This window comes from Carcharhinus amblyrhynchos, chromosome 15, assembly GCF_965287045.1.
Source record: "Carcharhinus amblyrhynchos chromosome 15, sCarAmb.v2.hapA, whole genome shotgun sequence".
Classification (NCBI taxonomy): Eukaryota; Metazoa; Chordata; class Chondrichthyes; order Carcharhiniformes; family Carcharhinidae; genus Carcharhinus; species Carcharhinus amblyrhynchos.
The window spans coordinates 51,347,961-51,366,178 of NC_137338.1; the positions used below are offsets into that span (position 1 = coordinate 51,347,961).

General features: G+C 39.7%; 1 protein-coding gene across 2 annotated transcripts in view; it reads right to left on the reverse strand.

The window, feature by feature from the left end:
* The window catches only part of tab3 (TGF-beta activated kinase 1 (MAP3K7) binding protein 3), a 107,637-nt gene that overhangs the window by 41,964 nt on the left and 47,455 nt on the right, over positions 1-18,218 (reverse strand). For both annotated transcript variants that reach the window (XM_080203922.1, XM_080203921.1), the window contains exons 2-4: positions 13,353-13,548; positions 3,052-4,564; positions 19-179 (exon numbers count right to left, since the gene is read on the reverse strand). In XM_080203922.1, the coding sequence (XP_080060048.1) occupies positions 19-179; positions 3,052-4,564; positions 13,353-13,454 (1,776 nt within the window). In that variant the 5' untranslated portion in view covers positions 13,455-13,548. The remainder of the gene's footprint in view (positions 1-18; positions 180-3,051; positions 4,565-13,352; positions 13,549-18,218) is intronic.

The window sequence follows — 18,218 nt, forward strand, 5'->3', positions numbered from 1 at the left end:
TTAAAATAGTGTCCTTACTGTAGGTATTGATGTATTAGAGTTCACTCTCCTCAACCGTCGTTGCATTAAATCATATTCCATTTCATTAACCTCGGCCTTCAGCTTCTCCAGCTTTTGCTTTTCCAAGTTTAGCTCTTTTAGTAATCGCTCCATTCGAGCTCTCTGATGGAGCAAAAGCGCTAAAGACACATTGTAAAAATCAATCACTGAGCAGAAAAAATATCTTGTTCAGACGGACAAGTATTAAAACCATTACGCGGTATGGAAATAACTCTGATTAAGCCAACATTGAGCAGGTTAGATAAACCCAAGCTAAAATCTTTTCCATCAGTCTTCTCTTCTCCTCACAAACAAACGGGGGAAAAAAACTAATTGCCCAAGTCAAATATGATTCTTCCGTCAGTGACACAAACATCCAGAATAAGTAGTACATCCAAGATGAGAATTTTCTTTGTACTTTTGGGATCATTATAAAAATACCTGTCAAGGGCTCACTATGCGCAGAGATAAGAATTTATTTTCAGCAGATTAGTAATAACCCTCTTTACTGACAGTACAGATAAGCATCAGTGTCACAAAGATGCAAAGACAGCAATTCTTGCCAATGAAGTCTACAGTGGGTTTATAAAAATGATTAAGACTTATCCATTTCCAAAGCAATATACTACAAGCTATCACATACATTCTGTATTAATAATAGTTTTAATTACAAGCCCAGAGGCATTGCACTCTGCTAAACACTTTACAATAATATTCCTGGAAATAGACCATACAACTGACTGTTCACTACAATTAAGTTAACAAAACTATTAAAGCCGTTCAAAGTAATTTGTGATTTACAAAGTGAAAACTTACTTTTTAACACTAATCTAAATAGTCCCATTTCCTCATAGCCCTGAAAATACTTTCCCTCTAAAAATGTATCAAATTTTGAATGCTCCTATTGAATAAATGCTTTCTCCACACTTTTCAGGGAGTACATGACAACAGTAACTGATTATTCCAGGCTGCTCTGCCACCACAAAACACACATGGCAGTGCACATTGAGTATATATTACCCAGTGTGTTAAAAGAAGTTTCTGCATGTCACTTCTAATATATAACACAAAGCTCCAGTTTCCAAAAACACAATGATAGGGCTTTAATCTACAGTTTATTTTTCCTGGTTTTCAATGAAAATTTTATTAAAAAAGGGCTTCTCAAATTTTTCCAATTAAAGAACAATGCAAATTATTGCAATTTTCTAAAAGAGCTGTATGCCTCAATTTGATAAAACTGGAAGAGATTTTATGCACTAAAATAGAACCATGGATTGCTATGGGATCCTACGATATTTTGCTGACTCCTTATTGAAAATCTTTAGAATCAATATATCAGCAATTCTGGAAAAAAAATGCAATTATATAGCCAAGATGTGGGTTAATAAAATGAATTTTAATGATTCTAACTGGCATACAATTAGAAACAATTGCCCTTTTTTGGTGATGTAGGATATGTGATTTTCAAGTGAAACATTTTGTTCTCTCACCAAGTAGCTATTCCAGCTTAAACATCTGTAACCTTAGGCTAAGTGCAATGCAGAAACTATTCCAACAACCTACAAAAGAAATCAAATTTATTCTACAGGAAAGTATTACTTACTTACTCACTCATAACTTCACCACTTAGAGTTGACAGCTTCCCTCATCAAGTGGAACGTTCAATTGCTCAGGGGTGATACAGGAAGCAATGATTTTAAAAGAGTGTGGCTGAAGTGAGGTGCTCAACGTTCAATGTAAAGTTTATTTATTAGTATCACAATTAGGTTTACAGTAACACTGCAGTGAAGTTACTGTGAAAATCCCCTAATCACCACATTCCGGTGACACTGATGGCCAATGCACCTAACCAGCATGTCTTTTGGACTGTGGGAGGAAATCAGAGCACCTGGAGGAAACCCACGCAGACACGGGAAGAGATGTGCAGACGCCGCACAGTGACTCAAGCCAGGAACTGAACATGGGTCCCTGGCTGTGAGGCAGCAGTACTAACAATGCCACCCCCAGAATTTTCTAGCTACAATCTTGCTTCAGTGGAATACAGGCTGAAATCAGGGGGTCAGACTAAAGCAGAACACAAGACAGGGAATAGGAAGAGACTCTGGTCAAGAAAAGCCATCCTTCCAAACCATACACATTTCCTTCAATTTTTGAGCTTTTTTTGGCTTCTAAGTGCAAGCACAGCCAAACAATCTTTGTTCAAAATGATTCACATTCATTTAAAATAATTAACCTAGATCTTTGCTCAATCTTCAACGAAAACAAGTTGAATTTGGCTGTCTTTTATGAAGTCCTAGAATAACCCTTGCTTACTTTCTCCGATCTCTCTCCAATGTATTAATTTCCTTTTGAATGGGGAGAGTTGAGTTCCAATCTTGCTTTGCAGGTGTGTTAAAATTATGCATTTCAACATAATGCAAATGTTTATCCAATGGTCAAGCTGAAAGAACTTAAACTAAAACCGGTTGACAAAGTTAGATTGAAAATGTTGGAGATAATCTTAGGCATCCTCTCTCCAAAAACACACCTGACAGCTATTAAGTAAAGATATCAAGGATATGGAGCAAAGGCAAATAAATGGAGTTACAGTACAGATCAGCCATTATTCAATGGAAGAGTTGGCTCATGGTGCTGAAATGGCCTACTGTTCATTTTCATGCACAAATTTAGGTAACTTCTACAGCAGTTTAGACATTGCATGAATGCAAACTACTCATTGTTTCATTTAAGTTCGGGGTCCAAACTAATTTTTAAAAGGGCAATTTAACATTTTTTCCTTGCACAAAGTGGAGAAATAAATCTGTCTACAGCAAGCTTATGAATTTTTTTCCTAATTTAGAATAAGAGGAACTTATCAAGACTGATCGTGGCAGCGCATATCCAATAAATTTTAAACTGTCTTGCCTCATCTCTCATATATGCAGTAAACTGCACAAGACACAACAATATTTAACTTGTGCTCTTGCAATACAATGTATAAAAATACCAAAATCTTAAGAAAGCATACTATACCTTGAGTGTAAGCATAGTCATCTGATCCTGAACTCGACTTTCGCCGCTGCTCTTCATTTCGTTTGACACTAGATCCCGTTACTGCTGATATTGGTTGTATAGGTTCTGGAGCTCCAGGATGCTCTCCATGGCAATCAACTAAATTCAAGATACTCCCAGGGTCAAAAGTAGGTGATGCCACACCTCGTGAAATTGAAGGGGGCCTGTTTGGGGAAACTGTAATTTTGAAGGTGTATTTAGTATTTGGCTGAGTTACAACCACACGAGGAGAGTTCACTTGGTTACTGCCAGCAGTTGTGGACCTAGGTCGTGATGGTTGATGATGAATATACGTTGGTGGTACACTATACACTGGCTGTGGTTGAACAACACTCATTTGTCCCGACATTCCTCTTGACGGTGAGCTGGAAGGTGAATTAGTAGCAATATAAAGCGTAGGCTGACTCCGTAAAGCAGGTTGACTGCTTACAGGGGATGAACTTCTTGTAATGCTGGCACCAGATCGTTGGGGTGTTTCCAATTTGATTTCTATCTGGTTTTTCATAGGACCTTTAGATAATCCAGACACAGAATAAGGGATGTAGGACAATGATTGACTGCTTTGTTGTGGATAATTCTGTGGAGGCTGGTACGGGAGGTGTGTCATTGTAGGAGAACTAATAGGCATGAAGACATGGGAAGTCTGATGACCTTGTTGGTTGGTTTGTACCTGATGCTGTGGAGAACTGTAAGGTGAGCTGAACTGTGATGGGGGTGGCGATCGAAATGCTTGCTGAGGAAGCTGAGGCTGTTTGGGAGAATACTGAGAAGGCTGATAGGTCTGCTGCGGTTGATAAACTGGCGGAGGATGATGATTATACTGTGGAAGAGGGCACTGGCTTGAAGTCCAAGCTGTGTTCTGAGGAGTCTGTCGTCCAGATGCTGGCCTAATGTAAATAGAATTACCAATCCCATAGGGAGTATTCTGCATCTGTGATGGACCACCATGTATGTGCAAAGCAGTAGGAGCAGTCTGACCAGATGGCACATTCTGTGACAAGGTTACGGTAATAGGGTTCATGGTGTACCGAGGTATGGGCTGATATGTTGGAGAAACACCTTGCATAGGTGATGCGTTCATGCTTGGTTGAAGGGAAGTCGGCTGTTGAGATGGTGGGGGAGGCGTACCTGTATTTCGTCCCTGGTCACTTACAAAGAAAGGATTGTAGCCAGATGGATTAGCTACAATTGCAGGGGCAGAATGTGGCTCCTGTATAAGTCGCACAAGTTGTTTACCACCTCCACGTTGAGGGTCAATATGGCCATCACTTGTGCTATGGACCAGCGTTCGACCACCATTGATTTGACTCCCATCCCCTGCCTGGTATGTTGCTGGAGGCTGGATACCCAGATTAATCTGCAGCATATGGTTCCTGCTCATTCTGGCGTCATCGGGGCTGTGGAACTCCCCATAAAGATATTTGCTGCTTTCTTGGGCAAGGGCCAAACAACAGGCTTCCAGATTACTGTTATTCTTAATTGAAAAAGAAATATAAAAAAAAATGTTGAGTCATTACAGTATTATTGCAGGTCACATTGCAACCTGTGGACAGTTTCAAACATGCATATGAATTTTAATACGAATCCAATGTACAAGAGAAAAATATTTATCCAACAATGTAATAAGGCTTAAAATCACTGGTGTTTTAAAAATACAATGCAATGTTATGATGGTGAAGAGTTATTCTTCTTGGCAAAGTAATGGGGAAGAATTGGGTATTGTGAAAAGAGAAGTTGGCTTGTGACGATACACTCTCAACAGCCTAGCGATTTGAAGGCAGTACAGATTAAGCATGAAAAAAAAAGCACACAAGTAGCATGTGAAAACGTATGTTAGGAAAAATCAAGTGGGCTGGAAGAGGATGGAAAATTGTTTGCTGTTGGAAGATACGTATCAAATGTAACTGAAGGACTCATCCCAATCTTTGGTGGGGTAGTCTTAAATCCCAGTTTACCAATACGCAAAGAATGCAAATGAAGTCCCATCATTTGTGGGGGTTAAATTCCTGCAAAACTTTGCAGATCACAAAATCACAAACGATGAACATACTTCACAACTGAAGTCAATGAGATAAGTTCCAACCATTCTAAAATTCGATATACATAAAGGATCAAAGGCAATAAAAACTGTTTAAAGGGGAATTTACTGAATAAGTTGTCTAATTAAAAACAAATTCTCACACAGAGAATGGAGATGCACTGTAATCAAGAATTAAATCACAAGGAACACCATATGCAAACAGTGGCAGATGATATTTGCACCATGTGCACTCCCTATTGCAGGAAACATGTCATGGACATCTTTCTTCTTTAAAAAAAACTTTATTTAGGCATTCGGCATTTTCTAAAGATGGTCTATTTTTCATTTTTAATGCAGTGGGTGACTGAACATTTTGGCCCACAATGGGTGAATGTATGCACAAAGACTTTTGCATGGATAAGTAATCACAAAAGCAGGACTTTACTGCATATCAAAATATACTTTCACTCAAATTACATTAACATTGTAATTCGTGAACCTTCTGCACTTCTTAAACTTTTTTTCTAAAGGTTGAGTTCAAGAAAAACAAATGACAGCTAACCTTTATGCCTTTGATACTAACAGTGAATACTACTTATATTCACTGATACGAATCGCTGTACCACAGAGCACAAGGAAGAGAAGCAGTAGGCCCTTCAAGCCCGCCCCGCCATTCAATACGATCATGCCAGCTTCAAATCTTTTTTGTGCCATTTCCCCACAGCCCTCTAATCCTCAATCTACCAAATATTTATCCATCTCTATTTTAAATACTTCTAGTGATCCAGCCTCCACCACCCTTTGGGGTAGAGAATTCCACAGATTCACCACCCTCTGTGAGGAGGAATTTCTACACAGCTCAGTTTTAAACGACCAGCCCTTTATCTTGTAGCTATGTCCTCTTGTTTGAGCCTCTCCCACTGGTGAAAACATTGCACCATCTACCCTGTCAAGCCCCCTGAGAACCTTTATATTTGAATAAGGTTCTAGGCAGGGGCCATCACAGTCAAGTCCTATCTCAATATGCACTTTACAAAATGAGTTCACTCAACAGTAATGAGTACCAATTATCCTGAACATTTTCTTCAGTCTTACCAAGTTAGGAATCAAATCTGGAACCTCAATCAGTACAATTCAAGTACCTTACCCTTGCAAAGGGATGAAACACTAGGTCATAGCTTCTCAAAAAAAATCTAATATAAATCTTGAACTATAACTGTATTAAACAATGCAAAGTTCAATGCTAGCCTGTAAATCATAACAACAATGTTTCAGTTCCAATCAAAAACATGTAAATTAATATTCTGGTGTACAAAACAATTACAAATCATTTTCTATTACCATTTAGCAAATCAAAATGTGTATCCCTATACTGCATTACTGGTACAATATAATATTTCAGGATGCAAAATTTGGGCTATGGTAGTGAGAAGTCTATATAGGTGATTCAATGAAATTGAATAAAATCTAGACAACGCAGAGTTTTAGCATCTCAGACCTAGATTTCATTATTGCAGAATGATTGATCAGCAAAATCAATACAGAGGGAAACAGTAAGAAGTTTATTTGAAAATAAGTCGTGTGGACAACCTTTGTCCAAACCTGAAAAGTGATTCCACTGCACAAATTACACACCATTCTGCAAGAAACTGAAGGTTTTTCTCAGAGAATATTTGGGTGTGAAATTAGAAAACAACACATTGGTGCAGTATTTGCACTTACTTAAGGCTGAAGTTTATTTATTAGGGGGATTTTAAAACTGCACCTGGCCAAAGCTGTGCTAGCCAGAGATATTTAATGCTGCAAAAAGCAAAATAAATTTAATCTCTCCAAATACTAGAGTTCTTCATATCAAAATCAGTGCAATATTCCCTCTTCCCCCACAGGAGGGCACAATAAACTACACACCATATATATATGCACATTCTGCTACGTGAGAGATCAGTCAGAATGAACTTCCGTAACATATGATCAACGGTACAATCTCCCACATTACTAGGAAGTTTCACAGGATTAATCAGAAACACTCAATAACGTAATATGGCCAACCTTCAAACTCAACTTTATTTACATTTTTAATGCTATGGTTTTGATATACAATGCATTTGTTCAAAATGTCTGAAAAATTCTAATGAATACATCTACAGGATTAGTTATTAATTGTAGCCTTCTTATTGCACAGACTACAGTTCTGCAATCGTACAATATACTCCCCCATACAAGCCATTTTCTCGTAGCTAGGTGTCACTAAATTCAAATATTTTCAAATTCAATGACAGCAACAAAGAGTGCTTTGTCTAGTATCAGTGTCTTGTAATAGCAATGCTAGTATGGATTTTAGCCCCGAGAGGCATTCCTGCGATGGGTGGAAGAGGGGTGGCCTCGCTGCTTTGAGATCAGGAAATCCAGAATACATTTCCCTAAATATCCAGCAATTTTTAATTCCAGGACGTTTTAAAATTCTTTTTCTTCACCTGCAGGCAGCCTGAATGACTGACTACAGATCAGTCAGGAGATGGAAGTCGATAGAACAAGGCCACAACTGAGAAGAGCAGGAAGTTCTTGTGGTGGTTGTTTGGGGCAGGAATGGGATCACATTCAATCATTGGTGGGGGAAGCATGTTAATTTACTGGTAAGCTTATTGGACCTGAAGGAAATATTCCTCCTCTTGGCCCACAAGCAGTGCTACAGATAAAATTATCTCAAATTCAGTCCTTCTCATTCTCTTTTGTTCTCTATGCTTACTTACCCCTGGAGAACCTAACCAATGAGAGTCAAAAATAGTGTCATTATTAAAATGAAGGTATGCTGCTTCTTATAATGTTTGAATGTTAGACCCATGTCACTTCTTGTGAGCAGATTAATTGCTTGTCCCTCCCCTCATCCCATCTCCATGAAAACCAAGTGTGCGGGGGGGGGGGGGGGGGGGGGTCAGATTCAGTCCATTATTCTCAAATTAAGTATCCAACAAACCAAAAAAATTATGTGCTTGCAGTTACTGCTATACACTGTGACTTGTAGATTTTTAAGGCGATGCACATAATTTCGTAATTTGTTTATAAAGCTTATTTTAATATATGTTCAGTATGCTGTGGGGTACCTAGATGACATAATAAAGTCCAAGATCAGAACAGGCAACTGGAATCAACTGAAGTTTATTCTACCAATGAATCCAACTATATCTGAACTCCAGTTCCACTTCCTCCAATGTTGCATCTGGAAATTGCCCAAACCGAAATAGCTCCGAAAGTATATTTTTTCCATTTATATACTCTGCTCCGCTTTTGCGTTATCACCTGGGATACCTTACCTGCACTGTTCAATTTTTAATAAACTTGGAAATATGTCCCCATTTAATTATCTTATCAGCCTGTATGATAATAATGCACGGAGGGTGTGGAAAGTCTGCACAGGGATCTGGATAGGCTGAGCAAGTGGGCAAGGACCTGGCAGATGGAGTATAATGTTAGCAAGTGTGAGGTTATCCACTTTGGCAGAAATAATAGTAGGAGGGATTACTATTTAAAAGGGAGAAAAGCTGCAGCATGCTACAGTGCAGAGGGACCTGGGGGTGCTTGTGCATGAGTCGCAAAAACCCAGTCTGCAGTTGCAGCAGGTGAACGGAATGCTAGCCTCTATAGCGAGGGGGATAGAATATAAAAGCAGGGAGGTCTTGCTGCAACTGTACAGGGCACTGGTGAGGCCGCAGCTGGAGTACTGTGTGCAGTTTTGGTCGCCACACTTGCGCAAGGATATTTTGGCCTTGGAGGGAGTGCAGAGGTGGTTCACTAGGCTGACACCGGAGATGAGGGGGTTGGACTATGAAGAGAGACTAAATAGACTAGGTCTGTACTCAGTTTAGAAGGATGAGGGGGGGTCTTATAGAGACGTACAAGATAATGAAAGGGATGGATAGGGTAGAGGTAGAGAGATTCTTCCCACTCAAAGGACAGCAGGACTAGAGGGCACAGCCTCAAGATAAGGGGAGGGCAGTTTAGAATGGAGTTGAGGAGGAACTTCTTCACTCAAAGGGCGGTGAATCTCTGGAATTCTCTGCCCGTTGAAGTGGTGGAGGCTACCTCGCTAAATATATTTAAGTCACAGGTAGATAGGTTTTTGACAGACAAGGGAATTAAGGGTTATGGGGAGAGAACGGGAAAGTGGAACTGATCCACTTCAGAACAGCCATGATCTTATTGAATGGCGGAGCAGGCTCAAAGGGCTAGATGGCCTACTCCTGCTCCTATTTCTTATGTTCTTATGTTCTTAATGTTTTTTCAACTTATATTTATAGGTAATTCCCTTACAATATCCTCCCTAATACATGGTAATCTTTGCAAAAGCTAGAAGCAACATTCTAAGACTGATCTTGCCAGTGCATTGGAAAACTTTGGAGTAGCGTTTACTGGCTTGTATTCTACTGTTCTTGTTATATCTCTGTTGTGTATTGGAGACATGACCCATGGTAAAGCCTTTGGTTAAAAACAAATGGAGTTTTATTAATGTGAGATCTCTTCCACGACTATTTCTATTCTTGGTTTGCTGCACTAGGTTTATCACATCACTTCCAGTGCTTAGAGCATCTTTTTAAACTTCTTTTGACAGCCTATGTCCAAACATGAACAAAAAGGGCTGAATTAGTGAGGTGAGGGTGACTGTCAAATGCGGCCTTGATATCAAGGGCAGTGTGTGAAAGTAGCACTAGCAAAACTGGAATCAATAGGATTGACTGCAAAAACTTTGCTGGTTGGAGTCATACCCAACGCAAAGGAAGATAATTGCAATTATTGAAGATTAATTATCTCAATCTGAGGGCATCACTGCAGGAATTCCACAAGGTGGTGTCCTAGGCTCAACCATCTTGAGCAGCTTTGTCGAGGAATCTGCCACTATCAACACTCTGGGGCTATCACTGACCATAAACCAAACTGGACTGGCCATATAAATACTGTGACTATAAGAGCAAATATCAGAGGCTCGGAATCTGTGACAAGTAACCCAACTCTTGACTCTTCAAAATCTGTCCACCATCTAAAAAACACAAGTCAGCACTGAGATGCAAACAGTCTCCACATGATTCCACGAGTAGCTCAAACAACACAAAAGGCTTGATCCCAACCAGGACAAAGCAGCCTGCTTGACTGGTACACCACCCACAAACATTCAATCCCTCCACCACCACCACCACAGTACCATCTACCAAATGCACTGCAGCAACTGTCCAAGGCCCCTTCTCCAGCAACTTCCAAACCTGCAACCTTTACCACCTGGAAGAACTAGAACAGCAGACACATGGGAATTCCACAACCTTCAAGTTCCCCAAGTCACATATCATCCTGACTTGCAACAATATCGCTGTTCCTTTACTGTCGCTGGGTCAAAATTCTGGAATGCCTACCTAAACAGGACTGTGGGAATACCTATACCACGTGGATTGCTGTGACAATATCCTGGAATGCCCTCCCCAATAGTACTATGGGTCTACCTACACCACACAGATCGCAGCAATTCAAGACGAAAGCTCACCATCTCCTTAAGGGCAAGTAGGGATGGGCCGAGCCAGTGATGCCTATGTTCCATCAACGAATCGGGGGGGGGAGAAATCATTATTTCTTCAAGTCCCTTTCTTAGTATCACTTGCCAATTTAGGTTCATTCACTGCAAACTTACGATTCACATTTTTAACTAATGTGCAACATTCAAGTTTAATTAATTCAATTGTCAGTCTGCATGTCCTATCACCTTAACTATTTAAACGCTAGAATCCATTATTAAGGAGATAATAATAGAGAGATGATAGCAGGGTATTTTTTAAAAATCATAATACATTCAGAGTCAGCACTGTCTTTTGGAAATGAAATTCTGTTGGATAAGTTTGAGTTCTTTGAGGATGTAACAAGCAGTATGAATAAAAGGCAACTAGTAGATGCACTGCATTTGGATTTCCAAAAGGAATTTTGGAATGCGTAACATAGAAGGTTATTACACAAGATAGGAGCTTAGTTTCAGAGAAAATATAATAGCATAAATAGGACTAGCTAATTAAGAGGAAACAAAGGCGCGATAAATAGGGGTAATTTTCCAGGATGGTAAAATGTATCTAGTGAGGTGAACACTGTAAGAAGTCTCACAACACTGGGTTAAAGTCCAATAGGTTTATTTGTAGCTAACACCACTAGCTTTCAGAACTGGCTGTTCCTTCGTCAGGTGGTTGGGAGTTAGTGGGGTGACACAGGGATCACGGCTGGAGCCTCTACTATTTACAATCTATATTAATAACCTAGATGAAGTGACTGATTGTTGTGGCCAAATTTGCTGACAAGAAGAATATTCAGAAGCCAAGTTGCCAAGAGGATATAAGAGTAAAGTCAGTCGACAAAAATTGGGAGATGGAGTATAATGTGGAACATGAGGTTATCCACTTTGACAGAAAGAACAGAAGAGCAGAGTATTATTTAAGAGAGGCACTACAGAATGTTGCAGTAGAGAGACCTGTGTGTTCTTGTACATAACCACAAAATTAGTTTGCAGGCAGAGTGAATAATTAGGACAGCAAACTGAATGCTTAAATTTTTAAAATTTCATTAATCAATCACAAGTAGGCTTAGGTTAATACTGCAATGAAGTGACAGTGCAAGTCCCCTAGTTGCCACACACCAATGCCTGATCAGGTACACTGGAGGGAGAATTTAGCATGGCCAATGCACTTAACCAGCACGTCTTTTAGACTGTTGACCTTTAATGCAAGCTGGAGGGAGCAAAGAAATAGGCAAGAATTTTACAACATTGCTGAGATCAAATCTAGAATACAGAGCAAAGTTTGGTAACCTTAAGTATGGATATAACTGCATTGGAAGCAGTTCAGAGAAGGGGCACTAATCTGGTTGCTGGGACGAGGGGTTTCTCTTTAGATGGAAAAGTTGAACAGGCTAGGTCTATATTTATTGGTTTAAAGAATGAGTTTATTGAAACATAAGATTCTGAGGGGAATTGACAGGGTTGATGATGACAGGATATTTCTTCTTGTGGTATATTTAGAACTAGGAGCGTGGTTTCAGATTAAGTACCCCAGTTAAAACTAAGATGAGGAGGACTTTCTTCTGAGGGTCATTCATTGATGTTAAGCTGAGGAGCTAGCAGTGCACATCGACACCCATTTTCCCTCCTGCAAAATTACACTTATGCCTAGTGACATCGCCATGGTGATAATCAATACCAAATTTCTTCCTTGAGCTCCTTCACCAATTAAGAGTGTATATTCCTAGGAACTTGTTTTGACAGTAGTTGGTGACAATTTGACTTTTTCAATTTGTACAACAGGCATCTTTTGCTTCTTTACATGTCCCATTACAATCTCATTTTGCCTTGCAACATCATCCCTTTGTCATTTCTTCACTCTGGTCTTCAACCCCATCACAGATCTTCCCCTGGTTCTTTCCCTTGCCTCCATACTTAAAACCCGAGTCATCGGCCTGAAACATTAACTCTGTTTCTCTCTCCAGGTGCTGCCAAACCCAAGTGGCTTCAACATTTTCCATTTTTATTTAGGATATATTTCATCTGACACAGGTGATGTAGTTATAAGTCTTCATATTGTTAGCATCATTTTAAAGTGTACTTGAAAAATCTTTGATATTGGACATTATTACAGAAATTGCATAGCAAATAATCTTCAACTTTTAAAAAGTCTCCTAGAAATATTGCTATTTTTTAAAACTTAGAAACAAAACTACCTGTCATCTTTAAACTACTCTTACGATACTGTAAGAGCAGTGTGCCATATTGTGCTGGGCAGAACTCATCCTCTGACTTTTTCTTACATCCCAAATACTCCCTTCAGTTCTGAGAGTTCAGGTGTCTTTTTTATTATAATTGAGCCATTTCTTCATGTTTGACTGACTTTCTTTTACATATTTTTAAGTTGTGTATATATATTTAAGCATATAAACTTGTTGAAAATCATCCCAAGCATTTTGTTCTCTTCTGCATTTACATATACATTCTGCATGCTCCTAATGTATCAAGAGACAATGCCAGACAGTTATTTCGGAGACAAGCGAGTCAAACAACTTTGACTGTAGTTAGAGATTGTCAAGTCATAGCTGAAGATCTTTTGTAATTGATTTGGCACCTATGCAATGATTTAAAGCAGCACAAAACAAAAAACAAGCTTTTACTTTGCTGCTGTTCCAAAATAAAAACATACTTAGCAGCTGATGGGTCCTATTTTAAACACAGTACCTGCAGCATGCACTGAGACACCACTCCTTCTGGGATCTCAGGGAAGCGCTGCCGGAGGTCATGCAGCATCTGCATATCAATCTGCTGGATGCCCTGCGCCATTGTCAGGATTGGATGGATATACTGGAACAGTTACAGGGGATGGATGTCAATGGGCCTGCCAGTGCCTACAGTCCTCCGACCCTTCTGGCATTTTCTGTACAGAGAGAAAGATGAAAAAGTGAAAATTTGAGGAATGGATAATACACTGAGTTTTACTGCTAGTCACAAACACAGGCTAACCACCACCCACATACAAAGCACACACTTAGGCACATCAAAAAGTCTCCCATTGTAATTAGTTCTAGAGCATTTAGAGTGCAGCGATTTTTGCAAATATAATATTTAGCATGTATTAAATTTGTTCACTGTTCTTCCCTTATCTAGTGGATGTTAAGCAGTCTCATAGAAAAGCTGAATTCTCCAAAGTAACCAAATAAATGAGGCAGAAACAAATTTAGTTATTTCAAATATCTCAAGATAGAGAATCTCAAACTTTGAGCAACTACATAAATGTTTGTAAAATATACTGCACAATTTAAATGCACAGAGATTGAAGCATTACAGTGCGCATAAAAGACACAATATGCCAAATCCAGAGACTTGCAACTCAGCAAAAGGCTACCAATGTAAGAACCTGGCAAGTAGGCAATATTGGAGACACATTTAAAAAACTGTGCTTCTTATTAATCAGTTATAAACAGAGACTCACTCATTTCAGTTTCACATAGTACAGGAATAATGCTGACTTTACTGCCAAAGCAGTACAAACAGAAAAGCGTTTGCACTTTCTAGTAGCAATGTTAAGCTGAAGAAAAACACAATATACATAGATTTTCAATTGCACACACAACTATTGCTAAATGACATCTGGTTCTTATTTTTGATGAGAATAGTAATACATGGGACTACTAAAGTCAATATTTCTAAAATTTTGTAGTAGGCTTTCACCTTGCAATCTATATCCACTGGATTCTATACAAGCCAATCTGAAACAACCTCTTCTAAGTATCTTGCTACCAATACACTAGAAGGTATTTCTACTTATAGCCCACATTTTGATGACAATCTCAGGCACTGGACATCAAAAGGGCAGTTTAAAAGTTGTTCCATCTCAATAATATTTTTGTATCATTTAAGTTAGTGTCACAAGTAAGCTTACATTAACACTGCAATGAAGTTACTGTGAAAATCGCCTAGTCGCTACACTCTGGCACCTGTTCAGGTACACTGAGGGAGAATTTAACATGACCAATGCATTTAACCAGCATCTTTCGGACTGTGGGAGGAAACCCAAGCAGACACAGGGAGAATGTGCAGTGACCCAAGCCGGGGATCAAACTCAGGTGCCTGGCACTGTGAAGCAGCGGTGCGAATCACTGTGCCATCGTGCAGTATAAACTGCACACTAAGAAAAGCTGCATACACTGTGCTAAAGTTAGCTAATCATTTTAAGTACAATATTATATTACTTGTGCGACAGCAAAAATAAATTTATCCAAAAAAAATTCTGCAAGTGTTTTCTGGTTTTTCCACATGAACAGCGGAACCCAGGACAGCAATTTGCAATGATAGGAAATCGACAAGGAGAGATGCCCAATAATATAAAACCTTAAACTTTCAACAAAGGCAAGCAAGTCACTGCCCATATGGCTTAACGAAGGACAAATGCGAAGTGGCCAGAATTGAAGGTATATGTAACAGGAAGTTTAAAATACAGAATCAAAGAAAAATGAGTACTACTGCATGCTTTTGCTAACTTTAAGTTCCAATTAGCTGTAACAAAAACAAGTATTAAGCTTACGCTCCTTCTGTGATACTTTCAAATTACCTTGAACTTCATACCATCTTGGAGGCAAATCAATAACTTATCTTCACTCAAGGCATTTTATACTACAGCATTTGTTCAATTTACCTCAACTAAATGACCAAACACTATTCATATAGAACAGTATAACTGACAGGACACCAATTTCTCTTCAGAGAAGTCAGTCTGGCTTTTTTCTCCTGCAAAAATAGAAGCTTGAAACCTAACTGATGATCACAAAATCAAATAGTTTGGTAGTGCAGGCTATCATATGGCCTAGATTTGTCTGCATGAGAAATTCTGTTAACCCCATTCCCAACAAGCTTTTTCTTCTTTGGATATTTATCTAATTCCTTTCAAAAGCTGAGATGGAATCTCCATCCACCAGCATATCATGGAACATATTCCAAATCCTACATGGCCAGTGTGTAAAAACAAGATTGCCCTCATGTCTCCTTGGGTCTTTCACCAATCAGCTGCAAACAGTTTATTTTTCTTCACTTGATCAAAACCATTCACAATTTTGAATACTTTATCAAATCTCATCCACAGGCTTTGTACAGGGCATGGACCTTGTCTCAAAGCAGTCCACCAGGCAGTGGTTCTCCAATCACTTTTCTACAGACGTAAGGCATGGACAGCCTACCGATATCACATAAAACTAAGTGAATTCCACTTTCTAATTTAAAGTTTATTTATTAGTCACAAGTAAGGCTTACATTAATGCCGCAATGATGTTACTGCAGTGAAATTCCCCAAGTCGCCACACTTTGGCACCTGTTCAGGTCAACATACCTAACCAGCACGTCTTTCAGACTGTGGAAGGAAACCGGAGAATCCGGAGGAAACCCACGCAGACATGGGGGAAAATGTGCTAACTCCACACTGACACTGGCGCTGTGAGGTAACAGTGCTAACCACTGTGCCACCATGCTGCCCAAGATTTACCGGCAACGTCAGGTGACAGACATTCAGACAAAGTTCAGACATAGTTAACCTCACATTCCTGCCTACTCCCAATAACCTTCCATACCCTTGTTAATCAAGGATAGAATTTTACCAACATGCCCACCCAAGTCCAACGGAGAATGCCGTGCTCTGAGCCTCGCCCACCCTGGAATCAGAGCGGGCATACTGGTAAAATACCGACCCAACAGTCTATCTAGTTCAGCATTTAAAATATTCAAAGATTCTGTTTCCACTGCCTTTTGAGGAAGAGTTCCAGAGACACACAACCCTCAGAAAATAAACTTATCCTCATTTTTGTTTCAAACAAGTGACCCCTTATTTTTAAACAATCCCTAGTTCTAGATTCTCCAACAAGGGGAAACATCCTCTCCACATGCACCCTGTCAACAGCTCTCAGGATCTTAAAGGTATCGATCAAGTTGACTCTTGCTCTTCTAAATTCGAGTGGATACAAATCTAACCTCTCCAACCTTTTCTCAAAAGGCAACACATCCATTCATGGTATTAGCCTAGTAAACATTGTCTGAACTGCTCCTTACATATTTGCATCTTTCCTTAACTAAGGTGACCAATACTACTGTCACCAAAGTTCTGGAAGGTGCAATGTATCTGATCTGAAGAACATGCTCATCAAAGGTCAGCTTTGTTGGGTTAGCCTTGTGGTTCATATAGCAGGTTCCCACATACCAAAGACTGTATTCTAAACCAATTGATACAAGAAACCATACCACAGGACATCCTAAACTCAGATATAAAGGCATTCTGAAAGCCAATCATGACAAGGTGATTCTTCCCAAAAAAAATTCTAAGTGTCAGATTTGTGGGAAAACTGGTTTTTCCACTGGGAGTTCAGACTAGAATCTCCCACACTCTTGCATTGCTGGGTGCACCAGTGTAAATCAGGTTGGAAACCAATGGGCAGGCCCTATTCCCACTGGAGAGGCAGGCAGCAGAGTGCTAAGCAGACCACTGTGCACGTGCCAATCTGTCAGCACCAAGATCAGTTCGTGTACAGTGGTCCATCTGCTGGCCTCCTGATTGCTGGCCAGTTCGACCAGTGCAGCACAGAACTGGATGCAATACATCAACACAACACAAAGCCGGTGCCTTCACCTGCACCACCAATGGTTTCATGTATAATATTTATAATTGAACTGATAAATTAAGATCTGCCACATTAAATCGAGGCCACGTCAAACTAGACAGTAAATAATTGGTAAGCATTTATCCAAAGCAATGGGAGAATCCATGTCTTCTTCTTCTTGGCCCATTCTGTTAAGGAAAGGAAGCTTAACTTCTCCAGTCTATCCACATAATTTATTAGTGTCACAAGTAGGCTTACATGAACATTGTAATGAAGTTACTGTGAAAATTCCCTCATCACCACACTCCGTCACCCGTTCAGGTAGAGAGAGAGAAAATAGCGTGGCCAATGCACCTATCAAACCAGCATGTCTTTCAGACTGTGGGAGGAAACCAGGGCACCCAAACGAAACAATGACCCAGACTGGGAATTGAGCCCAGGTCCCAGACGCTGAGGCAGCAGAGCTAACTACTGTGCCACCGTGCTGCCCCGTAATTATAATGCTGATCCCTGGAAGTAAATTACTTCTTTATGGTCTCCAAAGCCTCAACCCTTGTCTTAAAAGTGTAACGGTGTGGAGATGCCAGCATTGGATTGGGGTAAACACAGTAAGAAGTCTCACAGCATCAGGTTAAAATCCAACAGGTTTATTTGGTAGCAAACACCGCTAGCTTTCGGAGCTACCGGCTGACAAAGGGGCAGAGCTCCAAAAGCTAGTGGCATTTGCTACCAAATAAACCTATTGGACTTTAACCTGGTGTTGAGAGACTTAAAAAGTATAATGTCCAGAAGTGAGCACAATTGAAAATGAGTTCACGTCTGGTTAATGCTGGCAGTTACATTTCTATGCCGTATAAATGGAGCTATAATTAGATTGGATTAAAACATTGAGTTGAAATATGATTACAGTTGTATCAAATTTGAATTATGTAAATTTTCACAAATGATACCTTCATTGTTCCACAGT